The sequence below is a fragment of the Felis catus genome, chromosome C1, assembly GCF_018350175.1.
Source record: "Felis catus isolate Fca126 chromosome C1, F.catus_Fca126_mat1.0, whole genome shotgun sequence".
Classification (NCBI taxonomy): Eukaryota; Metazoa; Chordata; class Mammalia; order Carnivora; family Felidae; genus Felis; species Felis catus.
Window position 1 is genome coordinate 36428430 of NC_058375.1, and position 26147 is coordinate 36454576.

At 39.2% G+C, this 26147-nt stretch overlaps 2 protein-coding genes across 10 annotated transcripts in view; one reads left to right on the forward strand and one right to left on the reverse strand.

The window, feature by feature from the left end:
* Positions 1-26147, forward strand: part of MAST2 (microtubule associated serine/threonine kinase 2) — a 222635-nt gene that overhangs the window by 163429 nt on the left and 33059 nt on the right. For all 9 annotated transcript variants that reach the window (XM_023258635.2, XM_023258637.2, XM_023258636.2 and 6 more), the window contains 2 exons: positions 3515-3606; positions 25751-25826. In XM_023258635.2, the coding sequence (XP_023114403.2) occupies positions 3515-3606; positions 25751-25826 (168 nt within the window). The remainder of the gene's footprint in view (positions 1-3514; positions 3607-25750; positions 25827-26147) is intronic.
* On the reverse strand, positions 14524-14766 carry LOC102901608 (UPF0729 protein C18orf32 homolog). Its single transcript, XM_045034862.1, has one exon. The coding sequence runs from the start codon at positions 14764-14766 to the stop codon at positions 14524-14526; it is 243 nt and encodes an 80-aa protein (XP_044890797.1).

Consider the following 26147-nt stretch of genomic DNA (forward strand, 5'->3'; position numbering starts at 1 on the left):
TCCTCCCTCCCTCCCTCGCTCCCCCCACTCTCAAAAATAAATAAACATTAAAAAATTTTGAAAAAATATCTTATAGACTTTAACTGAAGTAGTGGTAGTATTGGAAATAGAATGGCTTGGACACAGGATATATTTTTAGGGTATAATTCCACAGAACTTGCTGGTTGTTTTGGATGTGGGTGTGAAGAAAAGAGAATAAGCAACGATTCATAGGTTTTTGCCTAAGCATCTGGAGGAATGGTGGTTCCATACAATGAGATAGTACAATGTAGGGAGGAGTAGCGGATTTTAGAAATTCAAGAGCTCTGTTGTGGAAGTGTGAGTTTGAGATGCCTTTTAAGGCATCCAGTTGGAGATGTCAAATAGGCACTTGAATATATGAGTCTTGCACTCACAGGAGAGAGCACAGAGTCAGCAATAAAATGCTGGGTATCATCAACATCAAAGATTTAAAACTGGAAAACTGGAAAAAAATCATTTAGGGAGTGTGTATAGGTAGAGAAAAAAGATATTTCACATCTGAGCTTCAGTACTAAATTATTTAGAGGTCAGGAAGAGAAGGAACAAGTAAAGGAGAATAAAATATGAGCAGCTAGTGAGAGGAAGAAAACCAGGAAATCATCAGGTCCCAGAAACTAAACAAAGAAAAGTATCTCAGGAAGAGTTACACATATTAGGTTGAACAAAAGAAGCCAAACACACACAAAAATACATGGTGTACAATTCTAATTATAGGAGATCCAGTAAAACAAAATTAATAACATGGTGATAGAAGAAAGTAGTTGAGGGACGAGGGGGTTGACTGGAAAAGGGTCACATGGGAATTTCTGGGGTAATAGAATATTTCCATCTTTTGTTTTGGATGTTATATGGATATATATAATTGTCTCATTGAACAGAACACTTAAGATCTATATATTTTATTGAATGCAAATTATATCCCAATTTTTTTTTTTTTAAAGAGGGAGTTGAAACTGCAAATGATGTTGAGAGGTTACATGAAATGAGGGTCAAAATCACTGGTGATTTTGATAACAGTGGTTTTAATGGCAAAGATGGGGATGACTGTTTAGAATGGACTAACAAGACAATAGGAAATGAAGGTGTGAAAGTGACAAGTACAGAATTACCTACATGGACTCTTTCCTAAACAGGGGAGGAAAGAACTGCACAAGTCAGGGAAGTCTGTGAAAGATTTTCTTTTTATTTTCTTTCTTTAAAAAAATTTTTTTTTAATGTTTATTTATTTTTGAGACAGAGAAAGAGCCTGAGTGGGGAGGGGCAGAGAGAGAGAGGAATACAGAATCCAGAGCAGGCTCCAGGCTCTGAGCTGTTAGCACAGAGCCTGATGCGGGGCTCGAACCCATGAACCGTGAGATCATGACATCAGCCGAAATTGGACGCTTAACTGACTGAGCCACCCAGGCACCCCTCTTTTTATTTTCTTGAGATTGAAGAAATGACAGCATGTTTTTATGATGATGAGAATGGTTCAGTAAGAAGTAGAAATTCATGGCATAGGAGAGGGAGGGCAGTGGAGGTGCAGACTTCTTAAGGAGGAGATTCAAGGAGTTGCCTTCAATAGGAGTATGGTCTTCCTTCTGCTGTTGTAGATAAGAAATGAGTATATGGGTACAAATTTAGGTTGGTGGATTTGTAGAGCAGGAATATGAAATATATATTTTTTTAATCTTTATTTATTTTTGAGAGAATGTGTGAGCAAGGGAGGAGCAGAGAGAGAGGAGACACAGAATCTGAAGCAGGCTCCAGGCTCTGAGCTGTCAGCACAGAGCCTGACGCAGGGCTCAAACTCACAAACCGTGAGATCATGACCTGAGCCGAAGTTGGACACTCAACTGACTGAGCCACCTAGGCGCCCCTTGTGTTGTTTCTTTTTACACCCAGTTGGATAAAAAGCAAAGTCAGCATATGAGGATGAGATTTGGGGAAGGAGTACTAGAGGTTTGGAGAGAAGGTGCAAATTAGTTGTCTTGGAGAGAGAGAGAGAGAGAGAGAGAGAGAGAGAGAGCGAGCGAGCGCGCACATTGCCTAGGTGACTGTAGTATGGTTAATGAGACCCACTTGATATTTATCATCATAAATATAAAGAGACAGTAGCCAGCATGACTTTGGATTTTTCTTTAGTAATCTTCAGCTGCCTGAGTGCGGTTGTAAAATAGATGGAAAGCTGGGTTTGAAAGTGTTGGGATTTCACCAGGACTGTGGTGTCGTGTGTGTGTGTTGGGCCAAGTTTTAATTAGAACTAGAATTTAAAGTGATTTTTGAACAAAGAAGTTGAGAATATAGGGAGTTTGCTGACGACAGAATGAGTTCATGGGAGGCACAGTGTAAGCTTTTTTGTTGGAAGATCAGAGAATAGAGGGAGACTGTGTCAAATTGAGAAAGCAAAGCTTGGAGATATGATGGTGACTGAGATAATGAGGGCTGTAAGACATGATTAGATTCGTCCTCATGGTTTCTTAGGAAAGAGTATTTATTATTTCTAATCATAATTGCATTCTTGAGATTGACCTCAATCCTTTCAGTAGTTTCTCCTCACATTTCCAATAGTTTTTTATGACCGTCTACCAGTCCTACAGAGTCTGGCTGTGACCTACCCCCATAGCCTTTATAAGCTATTCCTTTTCCTGTCATTCTCCCCTCCTGTCACCCACTTTACTATTTCTTGAACATTCTACCCCTTCCCTCCACTCCTCTATCTTTGTCTTTCTTCAAGCAGTACGCCAGTTTGAGGACAGAAACTTTCTCTTGTTTCTTGTTGCTTCCCTAGCATCTAGAACACTGTCTGGTGCAAAGTAGGTATTTGGTAAATATTTGGATGAATATAAATGGCAAGCTTCCAAAATTGCCTTTCAAATAAATTTATATACAGTTTTCATTGGCAGGTACAGCATAAGGTGGCTTTTCATCATGCTTTGTTTTTCTCCCAACTACAAGAAAAAGCCTCAGGCATTAACATGTAATGGAAAGAGTTTTTAGAAGGAACCCAGGCCTGTTCTAAAATTTATGGTGAAATGAAAGTATTACTTCATTCAGTGATTAAGCAGTTTTTAAGAAATAAATTTCACAGGTTAAGTTAATGGTTTTATTTTTATGGCAAGAACATTAATTTTTATGAGATATGAGAATGTGACTTGTATTTTTTGTTTTCTAAATCAAATTTACCATGATCATTCTTCGTTAGAAACTATTTAAGACATGGTTGTTACCTTTAGAGGAGCTCCTTGTGTTTTCTTGGGAAGCAAAATCTAAACATTGGAAAAGTGCAGTAGTAATACAAAAGTCAAGACGGTGACAAATTATTATAAGGTGGAACACAATGAATTATGAAATCTTTCTGGGGCAAACAGGATTTGCTGACCTGGTTCAGTTGAAAGTGGTATACTGCTCAGCTCATGTAATGGTGTCACCCTTTTGTTCTTCAATAGCCATTTAAGTTCCTTGAGCCCAAGGTGGGCCCCTGTTATAACTGACATTTGTGTTTTCATTGCAGTTGTCGGACAAGTAACCGTAAGAGTTTGATTGTGACCTCTAGCACATCACCTACACTACCACGGCCACATTCACCACTCCATGGCCACACAGGTGAGTGCTTGAAGGTTAAGAAAGGTGGAATGATAAAAAGGACAGGCAGAATGAAAAGAGTGGTCAGTGACGCCTAATTTCTTTCCTACTTCTCACTTTGTGTAGTTCAGCACATCACATTGTCATTTCATGTGGCTGACTGAGGCATACAGAATTCATGGGCATGCTTTCTATGGGAGAATATGTTCAGTCTGTTTTTGACTTAGGTGTTTTTTGCCTTAACCTGCCACCTTTTCTTTTGGTCTTGTACATATCTTGGGGCCAGGTATGTATCCTGGGTTCATGGCCTCTGTTCTGGTATACTGAGAGTGTGTTACGATTCTAGTCATCTGGGGCCATGTGAAGAGGGCTTCATTAACATTTTGTCCTACCATGGCCAAGGGGAAGTCCTCACAAAGATGGTTTTCTGCTTCATGGAACTCCTGATAACTTTCTCTCTGTTAGAATAGGATTCAACAGGGGCACCTGAGTGGCTCAGTCGGCTAAGTGTCTGACTTTGGCTCAGATCATGATCTCATGGATTGTGAGTTTGAGCCCTGTGTCGGGCTCTGTGCTGACAGGTCAGAGCCTGGAACCTGCTTTGGATTCTGTATCTCCCTCGTTGTCTGCCCCTCCCCTGCTTATGCTCACTCTCTCTCTCTCTCTCTCAAAAATAGACATTAAAATTTTTTTTAAATAAACTCATAAAAAATAGAAAAGGAGTCAACAAAAGTGAGAGGAATATTTATGTTGGTATTGATTTCACATACTGAAATTGAAGCAAATGATCTCATGTATTCAGACTCTCCTCCTTTTGGAACGTGAGCTCCTCTAGCCAGTATGAGGACTGATTTATTTACCTATGACTGAGGAATATAAAAAAATTATAAGGCAGAAGACTTCATTTGAGTTAGACATATATTTTAGCCTAGACATGTATTTTTGCATCCCAGGGGAGCGTTTGCTAAAGGGGTTGCTGCACGGTTAAACACTGTTCGTTGCTACATTATTTACAGTGGAAATTCCAGACCTAGGGGTAATGGAAATGGAGCAGGCTTGAAACCGTGGGAAGCCACTTAGAGCTTGCTGCCTGGGTTTGGTAAGCCATGGGCCTTGTCAGTCTTTGGGCAATAAAAGAGTACCAAAGCGGGACACCTGGGTGTCCCTGGGTGGGTCAGCGGTTAAGTGTCTCTCTGACTTCCGCTCAGGTCATGATCTCACAGTTCGTGAGTTCAAGCCCTCACTGCTGTGAGCACAGAGCCTGATTCAGATCCTCTGTCCCCCTCTGTCTGCCCTTCCCCCGCTTGTCTGCCCTTCCCCTCTGTCTGCCCTTCCCCCGCTTGTGCTCTTTCAAAAATAGAAATAAACAAATGAACTATTGGGACCTCATAAAAATAAATAGCTTCTGCACAGCGAAGGAAACAATCAGCAAAACTAAAAGGCAACCAACAGAATGGGAGAAGATATCTGTAAATGACATATCAGGTAAAGGGTTAGTATCCAAAATCTATAAAGCACTTACCAAACTCAACACCCAAAAAACAAATAATCCAGTGAAAAAAATGGGCAAAAGACATGAATAGACACTTTCCCAAAGAAGACATCCAGATAGCTAACAGACACAGGAAAAGATGCTCAACATCACTCATCATCAGGGAAATACAAATTAAAACCACAATGAAATACCACCTCACACCAGTCAGAATGGCTGAAATTGACAACTCAGGGAGCAACAGATGTTGGCGAGGATGCAGAGAAAGAGAATCTCTTTTGCACTGCTGGTGGGAATGCAAACTGGTACAGCCACCCTGGAAAAGGAGTATGGAGGTTCCTCAAAAAATTAAGAATAGAACTACCTTATGACCCAGCAATTGTACTGCTAGGTATTTATCCAAGAGATACAGGTGTGCTGTTTCAAAGGGGGACATGCACCCCAAAGTTTATAGCAGCACTATCGACAATAGCCAAAGTATGGAAAGAACCCAAATGTCCATTGACAGCTGAATGGATGAAGATGTGGTGAATATATATACAATGGAGTATTACTCGGCAATCAAAAAGAATGAAATCTTGTCATTTGTAACTCTGTGGATGGAACTAGAGGGTATTATGCTAAGTGAAACTAGTCAGAGAAAAACAAATATCATAAGACTTCATTCATACGAGGAATTTAAGATACAAAACAGATGAACATAAGGGAAGCAAAAATAATACAAAAACAAGGAGGGGGACAAAACATAAGAGACTCTTACAGAGAACAAACTGAGGGTTGCTGGAGGGGTTAGGGGTGGGGAGATGGGCTAAATGGACAAGGGGCATTAAGGAAGACACTTGTTGGGATGAGCACTGGGTCTTATACATAGGAAATGAATCACTGGAATCTACTCCTGAAATCATAATTGCACTGTATGCTAACTAACTTGGATATTTAAAAAAAAAAAAAAAAAAGGCTTAAAGGATTCACAAGTTGAAATGAAATGAAATTTTCCTGGAAAGTATTTTAAGTGTTTGTAAATTGTCCACAGAGCATAGAGCAATATTTCAACTAAGGATATATGTTTAGGAATTGAAAGAGAATTAAAAAAAAATAGCATAAAAGTACAGATTACAATAGGAAAAAAAATAGAAATAAACATTAAAAAAACAAACAAAAACCACAGCAGTGAAACAGCTCGTCATCAAGCCAGATAAGACAGACCTGTTTCACTTGGGTTTGTCTCTTTTCTCACAGTTTACTGTGTCTTTGGAGGAAGGAAAATGAGGGTGCATGTGGAGTAGTTGTCTAAGTACAATGAGAGTCTTGTGGTTCTGAAATTGATTTTTGTCCTTGGGACAAAGGTCTCACTTTACTGGGCTCAAATCCAGCTGTTCAGTGTGCTCATGGCCCTTCTCCAGAAATCAATAAAACTCTCAAACACTAACTCTCATATTAGAAGACACCACAAGTGCACAGGGGGGACCAGGGAATTGGAGGCATACTGAGCCTGTAAAGTAAAGCTCTCATTGTGTTTAGGTATGTTCCCCCTCAAATTGACTGGGTTATGTGCACTCTACACTGGAACTTTGTAAAAACAGCATATATCTCTGACCTGGCCTTTTCATCTATAGAAATAAATTTAGCTTGTATAGACCTTATACATTATTTCATAACTATAATGTGAATTCTGCGCATGTTACTAGTGCCTGCTCCTCTCTGAGATGATTGTCTCTCTATTTAGATTCCTGGCAGTTCAGGACTAAATCTTCCCTATTCAGGTGGCTTTGATTGAGAACATCATCTGCTCTTTTCAGCCTGTCTAGGGCTGTAGACTCTAGCTTTGAGTTAATACATGTAACATAGTTTGTACTCCATAAATGTGACCTGTCATCATCATCATCTCTCCCCAGATCACTGTAGAAAATCCAGGTGGGCCTCAGACCCAGGGAAGAATTGACTTAAAAGCCCAATTCATGGCTGTAGACTCTCTACTTACCTAGATGTTGAGAAAAGCAGCACTGATTGTTCCATGCAAATCAAACTTCACATTAGATTATATCCTCCAGTCTTAATACATCGTGATATTTGGGTCCACAGGATGTCCTAAGACCCTTCAACTTTAATTTTAAGTCTGGAATCTGTTGAGTAATGTGAGGCCTGTTGACTTGAAAGTAGGTCTATTTATTCCATACAGTTCAATTTATTATTAAATACTTACTATGTGTAAGTAGATTATAACTACTACAAGGTCAGTTTAGTAGGTACTTAGTAATTCTGGAAATAGAACCTTCCTAGTTCGTTGTTGTTGTTGTTGTTGTTGTTTTTTAATTAATAAACTTTGTTTTTTAGAGCAGTTTCTGGGCTTACAGCAAAATTGAGCAGAAAACACAGAGAGTTCTCATATACCCTGTCCCATAGCATATAGCTTCCCCCACTATCAATATCCTGCACCAGAGTGGTATATTTGTTAAAATCGATTAACCTACACTGGTACATCATTATCCCTCAAACTCCATAATTTACATTAGAGTTCACTCTTGGTGTTGTACATGACATGTATCTGTCATTGTATTATCACAGAGAATAGTTTCACTGATGTAAAAACTCCCTGTGCTCTGCCTTTTCATCCCTCCCTACCTCCAACCCCTGGCATCCACTAATCTTTTCACTGTTGCCATAGTTTTGCCTCTTCCAGAATGTCATATAGTTGGAATAATATAGTATGAGACCTTTTCAGATTGGCTCATTTTACTTAGTAATATGCATTTTAAGAGTCCTTCATGTCTTACCATGCCTTGATAGCTCATTTCTTTTTAGCACTGAGTAATAATATTCCATTGTCCAATGTACCACAGTTGATTAACCCATTCACCTACTGAAGGATATCTTGGTGGCTTCCAAATTTGGCAATTATGAATAAAGTTGTTATAAACATCTGTGTGCAGAGTTTTTGTGGACATAAGTTTTCAGTTCATTTGGATAAATACCAAGGAGCTTGATTGCTGGAACATGTGGTTAAGGGTATGTTTAATTTTGTAAGAAACTGCCAAACTATCTTCCAAAGTGTCTGTACTATCTTGCGTTCCCACCAGCAGTGAGTTAGAGTTCCTGTTGCTCCACATCTTCACCAACATTTGATGTTATCAGTGTTTTGGACTTAGGCTATTCTAATAGGTTTGTAGTGGTATCTCGTTTCAATTTGCATATCCCTAATGGCATATGATGTTGAACATCTTTTTATGTTTATTTTGAGAGAGAGAGAACCAGTGAGCGCCTGCACAAGCAGGGGAGGGGCAGAGAGACAGGGAGAGACAGAATCCCAAGCACACTCCACATTGTTAGTGCAGAGCCTGACGCGGGGCTCAGTCTCTTGATTGGTGAGATCGTGACCTGAGCCGATATCAAGAGTCGGACATTTAACCAACTCAGCCACCCAGGTGCCACTGAACATCTTTTCATATGCTTACTTGTCATCTTCTTTGGTGACGTGTACTGTTCACATTTTTTGCTTGTTTTTTAATCAGGTTGTTTTCTTATCATTGATTTAAGTGTTCTTTGTATTATTTTGGATCACAGTCTTTTATCAGAGGCCTTTTGCAAACATGTTCTCCTAGTCTTTGGCTTGTTGCCTTATTCTTTTTTGCATAGCAGAAGTTTTTAATTTTAATTTTAATGAAAACCCAACTTAATTGTTTCTTTCATGGATCATGCCTTCGGTGTTGTGCCTAAAATGTCATTGCCATAGTCAGGGTCATCAAGGTTTAGGTCTGTGATACGTTTGAGTTTTTATGAAGGTCTATATCTATTCTTTTTTTTTTTTTTTTTTTGCTTGTGCACGTCCACTTGTTCCAGCACTATTTGTTGAAAAGATTGTGTTTTTTTTTATTTGTTTTGTCTTGTTGCTTTTGCTCTTTTGTCAAAGATCAGTTTACTGTATTTATGTGGTTTTGTTTCTGCCTGTCTGTTCTGTCTCTATATTGTCCATTAATCTGTCTTTCCTTTATCCAGCACCACACAGTCTTGATTACCACAGCTTTATAGTAAGTCTTGAAGTTGGATAGCATTAGTTCTCCAACTTTGTTCTTTTTCTTCAATATTGAGTTGGCTATTTTTGGGTCTTTTGCTTCTCTATATAAACTTTAGAATCAGTTTCTCAACGTCCACAAAATAATTTGCTGGGATTTTGATTGGAATTGTGTTGAATCCATAGATCAAGTTGGGAAGAGCTGACATCTTGACAATATTGAATCCCCTTATCTATGAATATGGAATCCCTCTCCATTTATGCAGTTCTTTGATATCAAACATCAGAACTTTGTAGTTTTCCTCATTTAGATCTTACACATATTTTGTTGGATTTATAACTAAGTATTTCATTTTTGGGGAGTGGTAATGTGAATGGCAATAGGCTTTTAATTTATATTTCCACATGTTCATTGAGAGTATATAGTAAAGTGTTGACTTTTGTACATTAACCTTGTGTCCTGAATTTTTGCTGTAATAGCTTATTAGTTCTAGGATGTTTTCTGGTTTTTTTTCAGATTTTCTCTATAGGCTATCATGTCTTCTGTGAACAGAGACAGTTTTATTTCTCCCTTGTCAATCTGTATACTTTTTATTTCCTTATCTTCATTAGCTAGGACTTCCACTGCAATCTTGAAAAGCAGTGGTGAGAAGGTACCACATGGTGGGAGAGTTTCAAGTTTCTCACCATTAAGTATGATGATAACTGTAGGTTTTTTGTAAGTGTTCTTTATCAAATTGATGAACTTTTCCTTCTATTCCTAATTTGCTGAGTTTTTAAAATCATGAATGGGTTTTGGATTTTATCAAATACTTTTTTTGCATCTGTTAATATGATCATTTTTAAAATTTAAATGTTTTATTTATTTTTGAGAGAGCACAAGCTGGGGAGGGGCAGAGAGAAAGGGGGACAGAAGATCAAAGTAGGCTCTGCACTGAGAACAGTGAGCCTGATGCAGGGCTCAAACTCATGAATGGTGAGATCATGACCTGAGCTGAAGTCAGATGCTCAACTGACTAAGCCACCCAGGGGCCCCAATATGCTCATTTGATTTTGCTTCTTTAGCTTGTTGGTTTGATGGATTACACTGATTAATTTTCAAATGTTGAACCAGCCTTGCATACCTGGGATAAATCCCCCCTTGTTATGGTGTATAATTTCTTTTATGCATTGTTGGCTTTCATTTGCTAATATTTGGGGGGGGGGGATTTTACATCTTTCATGAGAGAGATTGGTCTTTAGTTTTTGTCTTGTAATGTCTTTGCCTGGTTTTGGTATTAGGATAATTGTGGCTCATAGAGTAAGTTAACTCCCTTCTGCTTCTGTCTTCTGGAGGAGATTGCGGAGTGCTGTTATAATTTCTTACTAAGTGTTTGATTGAGTACATCTGGGCCTGGTATTTTCTGTTTTGGAAGGTTATTAATTATTGATTACTTTCTTTAATAGAAGCCTATTCGGATTGCCTGTTTGTTGCCAGAGCTTTGGTAGATTTAGATTTTTAAGGAATTGGTCTGTTTAATCTAGGTTATCATTTTTATGGACACAGGGCTGTTCACAGCATCGCTTTATTATCCTTTTAATGTCCATGGACCCTGTAATGATGTCTCTTGTTTAATTTTTCTTTAAAAATTTTTTTTTAAATGTTTATTACTTTTGAGAGAGAGAGAGAGAGAGACAGAGACAGAGAGCAAGCAGGGAAGGGGCAGAGAGAGAAGTAGACACAGAATCAGAAGCAAGCTCCAGGGGCCAGCACAGAGCCCGATGTGGGGCTCAAACTCACAGACCACAAGATTGTGACCTGAGCTGAAGTCGGCCGCTTAACCGACTAAACCATCCAGGTGCCCCTAATTTCTAATATTAGTGATTTCTGTCTTCTCTCTCTTTTTCTTAGCCTAGCTAGAGGTTTATCCATTTTGTTGGTCTTCTCAAAGAACCAGCTTTTAGTTTTGTTGATTTTTCTCTGTTGACTTCCTGTTTTCAATTTCATTGACCTCTTCTCAAGTATTTATTATTTCATCAGCTTACTTTAAACTTAATCTAGTTTCTTAAGGTGTAGGCTTAGATGATTAATTTTAGATCTTCTTTTCTAATATATGCATTTAAGGCTATGAATTTCTCTCAAAGCTGTGTTTCATTGCATCTCACAAATTTTGGTAAGCTGTATTTTCATTTTCATTTAGTTGAAAATGTTTATCTTGAGATTTCTTCTCTGACTCATGTGTTATTTTGAAGTGTGTTTTTAATCTCCAAGTATTTTGCCATTTTCCACTTATCTTCTGTTATTGATTACTAGTATGCTTCCATTGTGAATCTAAAAGTAGACATTGTATGATTTCTGTTCTTTTAAATTTGTTAAGGTGTGCTTTATGGTCCAGAATGTGGTCTATCTTTGTGAATGCTCCATGTGATCCTGAGAAGGATGTGTGTTCTGCTGTCATTGAATTAAGTAGTCTATACATGTCAGTTATGTCCAGTTGATTGGTGGTGCTGTAGAATTCAACTGTGTCCTAACGGATTCTCTGCCTGTGTATGTAGACATGAAACTGGTGAGTCATGGAATATACTGTGTAAATTTTTGGAATAAGATTAACAGGTCAGTGGGCATGTATGTTTATATGATGTTTGTTAAATATCATCTAATTTTCAATGAGTGTACTGGGATTTAGAGTATGACTTCCTTGAGGCTTTGGAGCAAGTCCTAGGATTCATTCCTCTTTACTCCCTAACACTTGCAGGCTCATCACTCCATCTTCCTTGAATCCACTAGGGCTAATTTCATCATCCCTTATTCCTGTTTATATCTGTCACTACAGGAATCCCCTGGCACCCTCCTTTCCTGTATGCTACATTCTTAATTCCTATAAATTCCAGAATATTCCCTGTTTTGCCCCTTTTTCTCAACCCTCTGACTCTTGAAACCCTTCCAATGTACCTTCTGGAATTTATTATCAGCAAAATCTCCTATATGCTCAATCTTGTTCTTTAAAAAATTTTTTTTTAATGTTTATTTATTTTGGTGGGGGGCACACTGAGAGTCCAAAACAGGCTCCCAGCTCTGAGCTATCAGCACAGAGCCTGACATGGGGCTGGAACCCAGGAGCCAGGAGATCACGACCTGAGCCAAAGTCAGATGCTTAACTGACTGAGCCACCCAGGTGCCCCTGCTCAATCTTGTTCTAGTGGAATCCTGTGGGAAAGGGAAAAGTTAGAATAAGATTGTCCTACAACCCTGTCAAGTGTTAGCTTTTGCCTCTCCCATGGCCTTATAGCATTGGGCCTGAAAGGAAGAGAAGATGTCCTTATCTTTTCATTATTCTCTCTCTCTTTTTCTTAATGCCCCCAAACTTTTAATCTTATACCATTAAATTGTATCACTACCCATCAATGCACGTGTAGTTATCTTAGCTCTTGACTCACTATTACTCTTCAGTTCTAACTCCTGTTATTCTTGATGGTTTGAATACATTCGCTGATTTTTCAGTTCTTAGGACTTTTGGTTGTTTGAACTCTTGTTTTCTAGTGAGCTTCTTCTCCATAGTACCTCAGTTACTTGGACTGTTGATCCATTTCTGGCTCTTTTTATGAAAGAGTTCTTCTCAATAATGTGATTGTTAAGAATTAAATTAGGGTAACCTGGGTGGCTCAGTTGGTTAAGCAGCCGACTTTGGTTCGGGTCATGATCTTGTAGTTCATGGGTTTGAGCCCTGTGTGAGGCTCTGTGCTGACAGCTCAGAGCCTGGAGCCTGCTTCAGATTCTGTGTGTGTCTCTCTCTGCCCCTCCCCCACTTGAGTGTGCGCGCACCCCGCGCGCTCTCTCTGTCAAAAACAAACAAAAAATTTTAATGAAAGAATTAAATATTTTCTTCAAAATGTTAACATTCTAACATCTTAATTTTCTTATTTTGTAAAGTTTTAATTTAAATTCCAGTTACTGGGATACCTGGGAGGCTCAGTCAGTTAAGTACCCGACTCTTGATTTTGACTCAGGTCATGATCTGCGGGTCTTGAGATGAAGCCCTGCATCGGGCTCTGCACTGGGCTTGGAGCCTGCTTAACAGTCTCTCTCTCTACTGCTCATGCTCTCTCTTTTTTAAAAAAACAAAAAACAAAAAGTTCCAGTTAGTTAACATACAGTGTAATACTAGTTTCAGATATGCAGTATAGTGATTCAATACTTCCATACATCATTCAGTACTCATTGCAACAATTACACCCCTTAATCCCCTATTTAACTCATCCCCCCACCCACCTCCCTTCTGGTAACTATCCATTCTCTATAGTTAAGAGCCTGTTTCTTGGTTTGCATCTCACTGTCTCTTTTTTTTACCCCTTGCTCTTTGTTTTGTTTCTTAAATTCCACATGAGTGAAATCATATGGTGTTTGTCTATCACTTATTTCACTTAGCATAATACTCTCTAGCTCATCCATGTTGTTGCAGATGGCAAAAGTTCATTCTTTTTTATGGCCAAGTAATATTCCACTGTTTGTGTTTGTGTGTGTATCTGACATCTTTATTCATTCATCAGTTGATGGACACTAAGGCTGTTTCTTCCTCTCCCCCCCCCCCCCCCACTGAACAGAGTATTTGGTATACTTTGTAAGAATAGAAAGAATGCAACAGGATTAGAATTTTATAATGTACATTAGATATTTTAAAGTATTACATTTTTCAAAGGTGTTTCCCCTATTTTCCTGTCTTTTCTATTTTCCTCACAGTCAGAAGCAGTAATTACTACTCTCCTGAGTAAGCTTCTCTGTTGTATTGAGCAGTAATTGTATCTTTATGTTTCAGGTCCTTAGCATCCCCCCAAACCCCTTTTCCTTTCACTGCATTGTCTCATTGCACTATTTCACGGTAACATTGTACTCTGCTCAAATTCAAAGAGCTTGAACAAAAGCTAGAGGCCCAAGGATTTCTGAGTACTGATTTAGTAGCAGTGCCTACTGGCACAAACCCTCTATTCATTCATAACTGCAATAATAGAAATGAAAGCTACCTTAATGAAAAAGGAACACAGGAATGAGATCATTAAATATAACTGAACACATTTTATTTTTTTTAATGTTTATTTTTATTTTTGAGAGAGAGAGAGACAGAGAGACAGAGCACGAGTGGGGGAGGGGCAGAGAGAGAGAAGGAGACACAGAATCAGAAGCAGGCTCCAGGCTCTGAGCTGTCAGCACAGAGCCTGACGTGGGGCTTGAACTTATGGACTGCAAGATCATGACCTGAGCTGAAGTCGGACGCTTAACCTACTGAGCCACCCAGGCGCCCCACTAAACACATTTTAAATATAAATATCATGTATTTCCTGATTAGTATCGGGTAAGTACCTAAGCTACCTATCCCAAATCCTAGTCTCAGAAAAAGGTCAGAGACAATTACAAGCAAGGTGCTTCATATTATCACGTCCGTTTTTAAAACAGTGAGATCCTTTAGAACAATCCCTTTAAGTCTTTATTTTTATCAGAGATTTCCTTTGGTCCTTTTGTTGGCAGTCCACTTATGTCTGCACCCTTGCAGTCTGCTTTGCCTTTGTTTTTATCATGGGATTTTAGAAGAGCTTTTCTAGGCCACATGCGACTAACAAAGGGGGAAAGCAGAGGGCATATGTATGGCACCAGGAATTCTTTGTAGATCCAGAGCAGAACCATGACGCAGCAAGGGATGCACACCATCCTCCCAGGCTGGAGTTCCCACACCGCGACCACCAGGTCCATGTGGAAAATCAGGCATCGGGTGCATGTAGCCCTTTGAATTCATATTTTTGTATTCTTTGTATAAATACCTAGCAGTGCAGTTACCAGATTGTAGGATAGTTCCATTTTTTAAAGTTTTTATTTAAATTCCAGTTAGGTAACATACAGTGTCATGGTAGTTTCAGATGTACAGTACAGTGATTCAGCACTTCTGTACAACACCTGGTGTTTATCACAAGTGCACTCCTTACACCCCATCATGTTTGTAACCCATCCCCACAACCATCTCCATTCTAACATCTTAATTTTCTCTCAAACCAAGACCAATTCAAATATTGATTTTATTCTGTTACAACCATCATATTAGTAATTTTGACTTTTTAAGGTAAAATGAATGTTGTAGAAGTAGAGAAAACCTAGGAAAAGTAGCACAAACTTTTTAGGCATGGCATCTGGTGGTATAATAAACAATTTCTCTGGTCTTTATCTCAGGTTCCTGGTACAGAGCTTCTAGAAACCTTGGAACATCCTGAATGATAGGAGTGTCTTTGTTAGCTAATGGGGCAGTTCAAGGTGGCCCTTTAGGTAGCTTCAAGATGGAGGCTTGGTCACCGGGAAGGAAGACCAATTGCATGTTTAGAAATTTAGAACTTTGGGCCATCCTGGGGAGGGAATTGGAGCCGGAGATTTAGTTCAGTTGTGCAGCCAATGATTTAATCAATTATATCTGTTTAGTGAGACCACAATAAAAACTGTAGATAGCAAGCTCAGAGTAGAACATTCTGGTTGGTGAACAATTTATGTGCCAGGAGGGCAACACGCCCTGATTACATAAGAAGAGGGCACAGGAGCTTTGCATTCCTTCCCTGACCTTGCTCATGTGCATCCTTTATAATAAAACTGTAATAGTAAATATAATGCTTTCTGAGTTCTCTGACTTGTTTTAGTGAATTATTGAATGTGGAGGGGGGAGCTGTAGAAACCTCTGAATTTATAGTCAATATGTCCACAGTACAGGTGGCTTTGCCACCTTCCTTCCCTGAAGATTTATAGTTGGTGTAGGAAGTGAGGCAGGCTTGAGGACCTTGCCCTGTCTGTCAGATCTGCACTAACTCTGTGTGGTTAAATTTCAGTACACCCAGTTAGTGTCAGAATAGTACCTTTGAAAAGTCTATTGGAGCCTGGCCAGTTGGAAGGAATGCTTATTACAATGTTTATTATTTTGTCAGCTTTCAGATACTGGGAATCCATTATTATTTCCTTTTGAACTACAGAATTTTCTTGCGAGACATTACCATCACAGACACAGGCAAGGGGTTTTGGCTGTGTCCTGGCAACTACCCCACACCTTGCAAACCATTTCCTTACTTTGTTGGCCATATCTGATAATTAAGTGTTGATTTGTGAACCAGCTCTAAAAAGTTGTAATGAACAAATGCATAAACCTTAAAAACTGATAAATTAACAAGTATTTACCTTATTGACACGGGAATAAAGATGAACTATACAGTGCCTTTAGTTATGACAGATGCCATCAAGGATTTAGAAATAGGCCAACAGAGGAGAAACAGAGGACATATTCAGTTTAAGACTTAGAAAAAGCCAGGATGCCTGGGTGGCTCAATCGGTTGAGCATCTGACTCTTGATTTTGGCTCATGGTTTGTGAGATATTGGGCTCACAACATGTCGGGCTCTGCACTGACAGCACAGAGTCTGCTTGGGATTCTCTCTCTCCCCCTCTTTCTCTGCCCCTCATCCTCTAGTGCTCTCTCGCTGTCTTAAAAAAAGAGAGAGAGAGAGAGAGAGAGAGCCTTTAATAAACTAATTCTGGGTGAATATATTCTGACTTTGTTATGGTCATATGGAGGCCCTAATCACCTTTCATTTGAGTTATTTGAAGAAACCCCTAACTCCTTTTTTCTTTCTACTCAGTTCATTCTAAATTTTGAAATTGGACATTTTCTTCCTAATGTATCACTTAGTACTTGTCATTCTACTACCTAGAATTTTTGAATAGCAACATTCTCCAAAGTGGTTCTCTAAAGACAATCCATTTGGGCATGAGGGGAAAATAATAAAACTTCTACTTATTTTTTACAATGAAAATTGAGAATTAAATCAGGTTTTACCAGTACTAATATGGATTGACAATGGTACTACCCACATTAAACCCTGTGTCACAAAGTGTACATAATATACCATGAACAGAGTTGAGCCCCTCTATACCCTCAGTCATCATTTCCCTTGATCATATTGTAACATATTGCAGCTTACAGGCGCATTCCCCCCCCCCCCCAGTTTTTGCTATTACTTAAGTCTCTGTTTTTAATTCCAGTATAGTTGACATACAGTATTATATTAGTTTCACCTATACAATATGATTCAACAATTCTATCCATTACTCAATGCTCATCAGAATAAGTGTACTCTTAATCGCTTCACCTATTTCACCCATCTCCATCCCCGACCCTGGCAACCACCTGTTCTCTTACAGATGCATTTTCACAAAACTTTGTAATACAATATGGAGGGAACCTTTGAAATGGTTTGTGTAAGAAGGAAATTTACTGGTTGTCTTGTGGCAAATTAAAAGAATGGTCAAACTAAATGTTGTAGTAGTTTTCTTTTACAAAATGTCAAGTGCTCCACATTTGGTGAACTTTCCTGTGCTAACAAGTGTTTTGAGTAGTATGCTGCCTAGGAATTGGGGATGGAGGCAACAGTGGCAGATATTCTTAGTCTATCCTTTCAAGGTGAAGGTGACATGTAACAGTGAGTGAAAAAGTAGCTGCGTTTTGAAAGAAATTTGTGCCATGGAAAGAGTATTTTGAAAAATGAATTTTTGGGTGTGTTCCCATCTGTATGTTATTTTGTTGACAAACTGATGCCACCTATTAAAACAGGTAAATCTACCTCATAAAAACATTGGAAATAACATGTTTCTCCTCTTCCAAATGAAAGGTTTAATAGATTTTGAACCTATTTGTTAAAAATATAACATAAACGTTTCTATTCATCTTCAAGAGAAACTGCTTGTTACCACAAGAAGATAGAAATTTACCATCCTTTGGGTGGAATTGAAAAACAAGTATCACGATCTAATAAATAGAGCCAGTAATGGACTTCTTCCATTGGGAGCTGTGTATCTTTGTGACATTTATTTTTCATCTATAATAAAACCAACTCACAAAATAAATTTAAAACTAAATTGCAAAAAGACCTAAAATTTCTAAAAATATGAACCATCTTCAATTGTACTAGACTCAGAATAAAAGGAGCAAAAAATTGTGTACCATGAATAAAATTTAACTTACAAAGTTTTTGTTTTAAAGTATATAATTTGTTAAATTTTTAAATGTTTAAAATTTTATTTAAATCCAAATTGGTTAACATATAGTGTAATAATGAATTCAGGAATAGAATTTAGTGATTCATCACTTACATATAACATCCAGTGCTCATCTCAGTAGTGGTCTCCTTAATGCTCATCACCCATTTAGCCCATTCCCCTACCCACCACCCCTCCAACATCTCTCAGTTCTCTGTATTTAGCAGTCTCTCATGGCTTGTTTTCCTCTCTCTTTTTATTTTATTTTTCCTTCTCTTCCCCTATGTTCATCTGTTTTGTTTCTTAAATTCCACAAGTGAGTGAAACTATATGATACTTATCTTTCTCTGACTTATTTTGCATAGGATAATACACTCTAGTTCCATCTACATTGTTGCAAATGACAAGATTTCATTCTTTTTGATTGCTGAGTAATATTCCTCTGTGTGTGTGTGTGTGTGTGTGTGTGTGTGTGTGTGTGTGTGTACACACATATCTTCTTTATCCATTCATCAGTTGATGGATGGACATCATTTGGGCTCTTTCCATAATTTGGCTCTTGTCAATAGTGTTGCTGTAAACATTCAGGTGCATGTGTCCCTTTGAATCAGCATTTTTGTACCCTTTGGATAAATACCTAGTAATGCAATTACTGGGTCGTAGGGAGTTCTATTTTAAATTTTTTTAATTTAATTTTTTTAATACTGTTTTCCAGAGTAGCTGCACCAGTTTGCATTTTTCCCCTTTCTCTGCATCCTCGCCTGCATCTGTTGTTTCCTGAGTTGTTAATTTTAGCCATTCTGACAGGTGCAAGGTGGTATCTCATTGTGGTTTTAATTTGTATTTCCCTTATTATGAGTGATGTTGAGTGTCTTTTCATGTGTCTGTTAGCGATCTGGAAGTCTTCTTTGGAAAAGTGTCTATTCATGTCTTCTGCCCATTTCTTCACTGGTTTGTTTTTTGGGTGTTGAGTTTGATATGTTCTTTATATATTTTGAATACTAACCCTTTATCTATTATGTCATTTGCAAGTATCTTTTCCCATTCTGTAGGTTGCCTTTTAGTTTTGCTCATTGTTTCCTTCACTGCACAAAAGGTTTTTCTCTCGATGAGGTCCCAGTAGTTAATTTTTACTTTTGTTTCCCTTGCTTCTGGAAACATGTCTAGTAAGAAGTTGCTGTGGCCAAGGTCAAAGAGGTTGTTGCCTGTTTTCTCCTCTAGAATTTTGATGGTTTCCTGTCTTATGTTTAGGTCTTTCATCTGTTTTGAGTTTATTTTTGTGTATGGTATAAGAAAGTGGTCGAGGTTCATCCTTCTAAATGTTGCTGTCCAGTTTTCCCAATACCATTTGTTGAAGAGACTGTCCTTTTTTCCATTGGATATTCTTTCCTGTTTTGTCAAAGATTAGTTGGCCATATGTTTGTGGGTCCATTTCTGGGTTCTCTATTCTGTTCCATTGATTTGGGTGTATGTTTTTGTGCCGGGTGCCATACTGTCTTGATGATTACAGCTTTTTTTTTTTTTTTTAATTAAAAAAAAAATTTTTTTTTTTGAGAGAGAGTGTGAGTGGGGGAGGGGCAGACAGAGAGGGAGACACAGCATCCAAAGCAGGCTCCAGGCTCTGAGCTAGCTGTCAGCACAGAGCCCGACATGGGGCTTGAACTCATGAACCGCGAGATCATGACTTGAGCTGAAGTTGGACGCTTAACTGACTGAGCCACCCATGTGCCCCAATGATTACAGCTTTTTTTTTTTAATGTTTATTTATTTTTGACAGAGACAGAGCATGAGCGGGGGAGGTGCAGAGAGAGAGGGAAACACAGAATCTGAAACAGGCTCCAGGCTCTGAGCTGTCAGCACAGAGCCTGACGCAGGGCTCGAACTCACAGACCACGAGATCATGACCTGAGCCGAAGTCAGACACTCAACTGACTGAGCCACCCAGGCGCCCCTGATTACAGCTTTTTAATACAGCTTGAAGTCTGGAATTATGATGCTTCCAGCTTTGGTTTTCTTTTTTAACATTACTTTGGCTATTCAGGGTCTTTTCTGGTTCCATACAAATTTTAGGATTGTTTGTTCTAGCTCTGTGAAGAATGCTGGTGTTATTTTTATAGGGATTGCATTGGATATATAGATTTCTTTGGATAGTATCAACATTTTAACAGTATTTCTTCTTCCAATCCATGAACATGGAATGTTTTGCCATTTATTTGTGTCTTCTTCAATTTCTTTCATAAACTTTCTATAGTTTTCAGCATATAGATCTTTCACCTCTTTAAGTTTGTTCCTAGGTATTTTATGGGTTTTGGTGCAATTGTAAATGGGATCAATTCTTTGATTTCTCTTTCTGCTGCTTTATTTTTGGTGTATAGGAAGGTCACAGATTTCTGTACATTGATTTTGTATCCTGAGACTGCTGAATTCATGTATCCGTTCTAGCAGTTTTTTGGTGGAGTCTTTTGGGTTTTCCACATAGAGTATCCTGTCATCTGCAAAGAGTGCAAGTTTTTCTTCTTCCTTTCCTATTTGAATACCTTTCGATAAATTTTGATATATATATATTCCTATGAAACCATCACCGCAATCAAAATAGTGAAAATATCCATTATTGTCCAAAAGTTTCCTCCTGTCCTTTTATAATTCTTCCCATCTCCAGGCACCCACTGGTGTGCTTTCAACACTTATAGATTAATTTGACTTTTGTAGAATTTTATCTAAATGGAATCATACAGTGTGTTTTTTTGTCCACTTGTCCTTTGCATTTCCATATGAATTTTATTAAAAAAATTGTTTTTTAATGTATATTTATTATTGAGAGAGAGTTACAGAGCATGAGCAGGGGAGGGGCAGAGAGAGAGGGAGACACAGAATCGGAAGCAGGTTCCAGGCTCTGAGCTGGCAGCACAGAGCCCGACGAGGGGCTCGAACTCACAAACTGCGAGATCCTGACCTGAGCTGACCTGCCACTCAACTGACTGAGCCACCCAGGCGCCCCTTCATATGAATTTTATTTTTAATTTATTTTAATTTATTTTTGAGAGAGGGAGCATGTGCACACATTGGGGGAGGGGCAGAGAGAGAGAAAGAGGAATCTTTTTTTTTTTTTTTAATTTTTTTTTCAACGTTTATTTATTTTTGGGACAGAGAGAGACAGAGCATGAACGGGCGAGGGGCAGAGAGAGAGGGAGACACAGAATCGGAAACAGGCTCCAGGCTCTGAGCCGTCAGCCCAGGGCCTGACGCGGGGCTCGAACTCACGGACCGCGAGATCGTGACCTGGCTGAAGTCGGACACTTAACCGACTGCGCCACCCAGGCGCCCCAAGAGAGAGGAATCTTAAGCAGGTTCCATGCTCAGCACAGAGCCTGATGCAGGGCTTGATCCCACGACCCTGGGATCATGATTGGAGCTGGGATCATGATTGGACCAAAATCAAGAGTCGGCCTCTCAACCAAATGAGCAACCCAGGTGCCCCTCCATTATGAATTTTAAAATCAGCTTACCCAAAAGGTAGTTGATAGAAAAAGGTGGTGCATGAGTGAGGGCAGGGGGCATTAGGAAAATCCTGTGCCTTTTGCTCAATTTTACTATGAACCTAAAATGGCTCTAAAAAATAGTCTATTAAAAAAAAAAAAGGCAGCTGGGGTTTTGATTGGGTGGTTCTGAACCTGTAGATCAATTAGGGAAGAGAACTGACTTCTTAACAATATTGAATGTTTTTACACATGGTATATTTCTCCATTTATGTAGGCCATTATTAATTTCTCTTACCATTTAAAAAAATATTTTAAATTTATTTTTAAAATTTATTATTGAAGTATAGTTGCATTAATGTTTTATTAGTTTCAGGTTTAAAACATAGTGACTCAACAATTCTGTACATTAACGCTCACCATAACTGAAGCCACCATCTGTCACCAAACAGCGTTATTATAGTATTAATGATATTCCCTGTGCTATACTTTTCATCTCCATAACTTACTTATAACTGGAAGTTTGTACCTCTTAATGCCTTTCTCTTAACGGTGTTTTATATAGCTCTTATACACCTTTTGACACATTTATCCCTAAGTATTCATGTTTTTATGCAATAAATGCTAGTGTTTTTATTTTCACTTCGTGATCACATAAAGTATAGCTATAAAAATAGCTAGCTATAGCTAGCAAATAGAAATATAATAGATTTTTGTATATTGTCCTTGTATCCTGTAGCCTTGCTAAATTCATATAAGTAATTTTATTATAGATTCTGTCAGATTTTCTAGACAATCACGTTGTCTATGAATAAATATTATTTTATTTCCTTTCTGATCTCACTGGTTATGCATACATACATATATACATAAATGTTAAAAAATGGTTGTTGGATTTTTATCAAGTGCTTTTTCTGTGTCTATTGGGATGATCATATAGTTTTTGTCAGCCTATTATAATGGTGGGTTATATTGATTGATTTTTCCTTATTTTAACTAACTTGTATTCCTGGAATAAATATACTTGGTCATAATGTATTACCCTTTTCATAATTGTTGGATTTGATTTTCTGAAGTTTCATTAGGAATGTATGCATATAGGGGTGCCTGGGTGGCTCAGTCAGTTAAGCATCTGACTCTTGATCTCAGCTCAGGCCATGATCTCACACTGGGTTCGAGCCCTGTGTCGGGCTCTGTGCTGGTGGCTCAGAGCCTACTTGGGATTCTCTGTCTCCCTTTCTCTCTACCTCTCCCCCACTTGTGTGCGTATGCTCTCTGTTAGGGTCAGGCGTAAGGCAGGGTAAAGATAGGAGTCAGAGGCTAAAAAATTTTAGCAAAGGCTTTATTTGGGAACTAAGGTCTCAGGCGAGGTTCCGTGACTCAGGGAGAGAGAGAGAGGAGTCAGGGAAGTGGCGCCCAGGTGTGGTGGGGTGGGGTTTTTAAGCTGCTGCGGTTCCAGGTTTAAGTCCGGGTGGGCCTTTTTCTCGTCCGGTTGTGCTGTCGCTCAGTGATTGGTTGACCTCCAATTCGTTCTGGCACGCTACTAGGGGCTTTTAGTTGGGTTGCGCTGGCAAGATGGCCATCCTCTACTTGGAACCTCTACTGTGGTTCTAAGGACATCCTAACACACTCTCTCTCTCTTTCAAAATAAATAAACTTAAAAAAAAAAAAAAGAATGGGGGTGCCTGGGTGGCTCAGTCAATTGAGAAAGATTTCCTTAACTGTTTGGTAGAATTTATCAGTAAGATATCGGAGATTGATGTTTTCCTTAATAGAGTCTTTAAATAAACTAAGAATGGAGTCTTTATCCATTCATCCATTGATGGACATTTGGGCTCTTTCCATACTTTGGCTATTGTTGACAGTGCTGCTATAAACATGGGGGTGCATGTCCCCCTTTGAAACAGCATACCTGTATCCCTTGGATAAATACCTAGTAGTGCAATTGCTGGGTTTGTTATGCCCAGAATTCGTGATCCCCAAAGACCACTAGGGAGCCGAGTCTGATGTAAAAGCAAAAGAGCCTTTATTCGAGCTAGCTCGAGCTCAATCCCTACCTGCACCGAGGCAGTGGTGAGATACCGGGGAGAGAGAGCGAGTTTCAAAAGGACAAAGGTTTTATTGGGGCCTAGGGGCAGTTGGCGAGGTAATGGCTGTGGCCTCAGCCGATTGGCTGGGGAACGGTCCGAGTCCTGTTAGGCAGGTGGGGGGGGGGGAGTTACTCAAGGGGAGGAGGTGTGGTCAAGGTGAAGGACACAGAACAAGATGGAGTCGGCCGGCGTGGGTCTGCCCTTTCAGGTTGTAGGGCAGTTCTATTTTTAATTTTTTGAGGAAACTTCATACTGATTTACAGAGTGGCTGCACCAATTTGCATTCCCACCAGCAGTGCAAAAGAGATCCTCTCTATCCACATCCTCACCAACATCGGTTGTTGCCTGAGTTGTTAATGTTAGCCATTCTGACAGGTGTGAGGTGGTATCTCATTGTGGTTTTGTTTTGTATTTCACTGATGATGAGTGATGTTGAGCATTTTTTCATGTGTCGGTTGGCCATCACATGTCTTCTTTGGAGAAGTGTCTATTCATGTCTTTTGCCCATTTCTTCACTGGATTATTTGTTTTTGGGTGTTGAATTTGATAAGTTCTTTATAGATTTTTGGATACTAACCCTTTATTTGATATGTTGTTTGCAAATATCTTCTCCCATTCTGTTGGTCGCCTTTTAGTTTTGCTGAGTGTTTCCTTCATTGTGCAGAAGCTTTTTATTTTGAGGAGGCCCCAGTAGTTCATTTTTACTTTTGTTTCCCTTGCCTCCGGAGATGTGTTGAGTAAGAAGTTGCTGCGGCCAAGATCAAAGAGGTTTTTGCCTTTCTCCTTGAGGATTCTGATGGTTTCCTGTCTTAAAATTAGGTCTTTCATCCATTTTGAGTTTATTTTTGTGTATGGTGTAAGAAAGTGGTCCAGATTCATTTTTCTGCATGTTGCTGTCCAGTTTTCCCAGCACCACGTGCTGAAGAGACTGTCTTTATTCCATTGGATATTCTTCCCTGCTTTGTCAAAGATTAGTTGGCCATACATTTGTGGGTCCATTTCTGGGTTCTCTAATCTGTTCCATTGATCTGAGTGTCTGTTTTTGTGCCATCTAAATATTTTAAGTAATCTCTACACCCAATGTGGGGCCCTAATTCACAACCCTGAGATCAGGAGTCACATTGCTCCACTTACTAAGCCAGCCAGGTGTCCTGAGAGTGGCTTTACATAATTGTCGCAGAGGTGCTGTGTGGGGAAGTGAGTACAGAAGTGGGAGGCAGACAGAGATTGGCAGAGTAGTCAGCACATAATGGAGTATGGTACTTGGTTTGACATGGCCCTTTGTATAGAGACACATTGACAGCTTCTGCCATCTAGGAGCTTCTGAATACAACCCCCCAGGTGGGAGTTAGACCAGAGAAGTATGGCAGTCTTAGGCCCAAGAACTGTTGTAACTAGTGCAAAGGTAACCATAGTTTTGTTCAAACCTTCTGTCTGTAGGTTAGCAAGTTACAGGGGACATGTGAAAACTAATAAGGGAAAATGGAGTTAATTCTTATACTGTGAGGAAGTTGGGCATGCTTTACAGACTTGGCCCTTGCGTATGGTCTTTTTTAAGGAATGTTGCTATCCTAAGTCCTCACCAAAGAACTTAAGTTTCTCTTAAGCATGCATTTTTCTGGGTTAGCCTTGGATGCAGTGTGCGGAGATATATGTGCAAGAGACTTTTAGACCAGGAGTCCTGTTGCCCTTTGAGAAATGTTTGAGCATTTGGCCATGCCATCTGCACCAAATGAGTTCTTTAAGCTTTTGGAAAGTTGGGGTAACTTGACTAAGCAGATTGGAGCCTGAGGTGTTCCTAGGAGGGCAGGAAATTGACAAGTTGCCGCTGGAACTAGAATGGATGCCTGAGAGACATAGATGGTTACAGGCAACTTGGGAACAAGGAAGAAACCTCTGGACTACCAGACTTTTACAAAGAGAGAATCATTAAACTAATGGTAAGCCTGAAAACATAACTATATGAGTGCCAATTGCCGATACTAGGGGGAGATTTCTTCCCTAAAGGTTGTCACAGTCCTCAGAAACAGACCTCATATAGGCTTTCTTTTCCTTTTCCCACCCACAGGTAACAGTCCTTTGGATAGTCCCCGGAATTTCTCTCCAAATGCACCTGCTCACTTTTCCTTTGTTCCTGCCCGTAGGTAAGTTGATAGAAAACCTCCTCTGTGACAAACATGTGTGGCATTTGCATGAATGTCAGTTAAATGTTGACTTCTTCCTTTGAGGTACTGCCCTTCAAGTGTGTTACCTGGGCAGTCAGCCATCAAAATTCCTTCCCTGCTTTCCTCACCCACATCATAATCATCTTGTTCACGTTTTGCTTTCTAAAAAGCCCTAGTATTTGCATTTAGTTTGAATGGACAAGTAGATATAAGAAGTGTGAATTTATTTTTACAATCCTGAACACAAGTCTCTGGTTTCCTGAGGATATGTTCCAAAACATTATACTCTTGACTGAGAGC

Bases quoted from the DNA above. Each gene is read 5' to 3' on its own strand.
- LOC102901608 (XM_045034862.1), bottom strand. From the start codon at position 14,766: ATGGTGTGCATCCCTTGCTGCGTCATGGTTCTGCTCTGGATCTACAAA.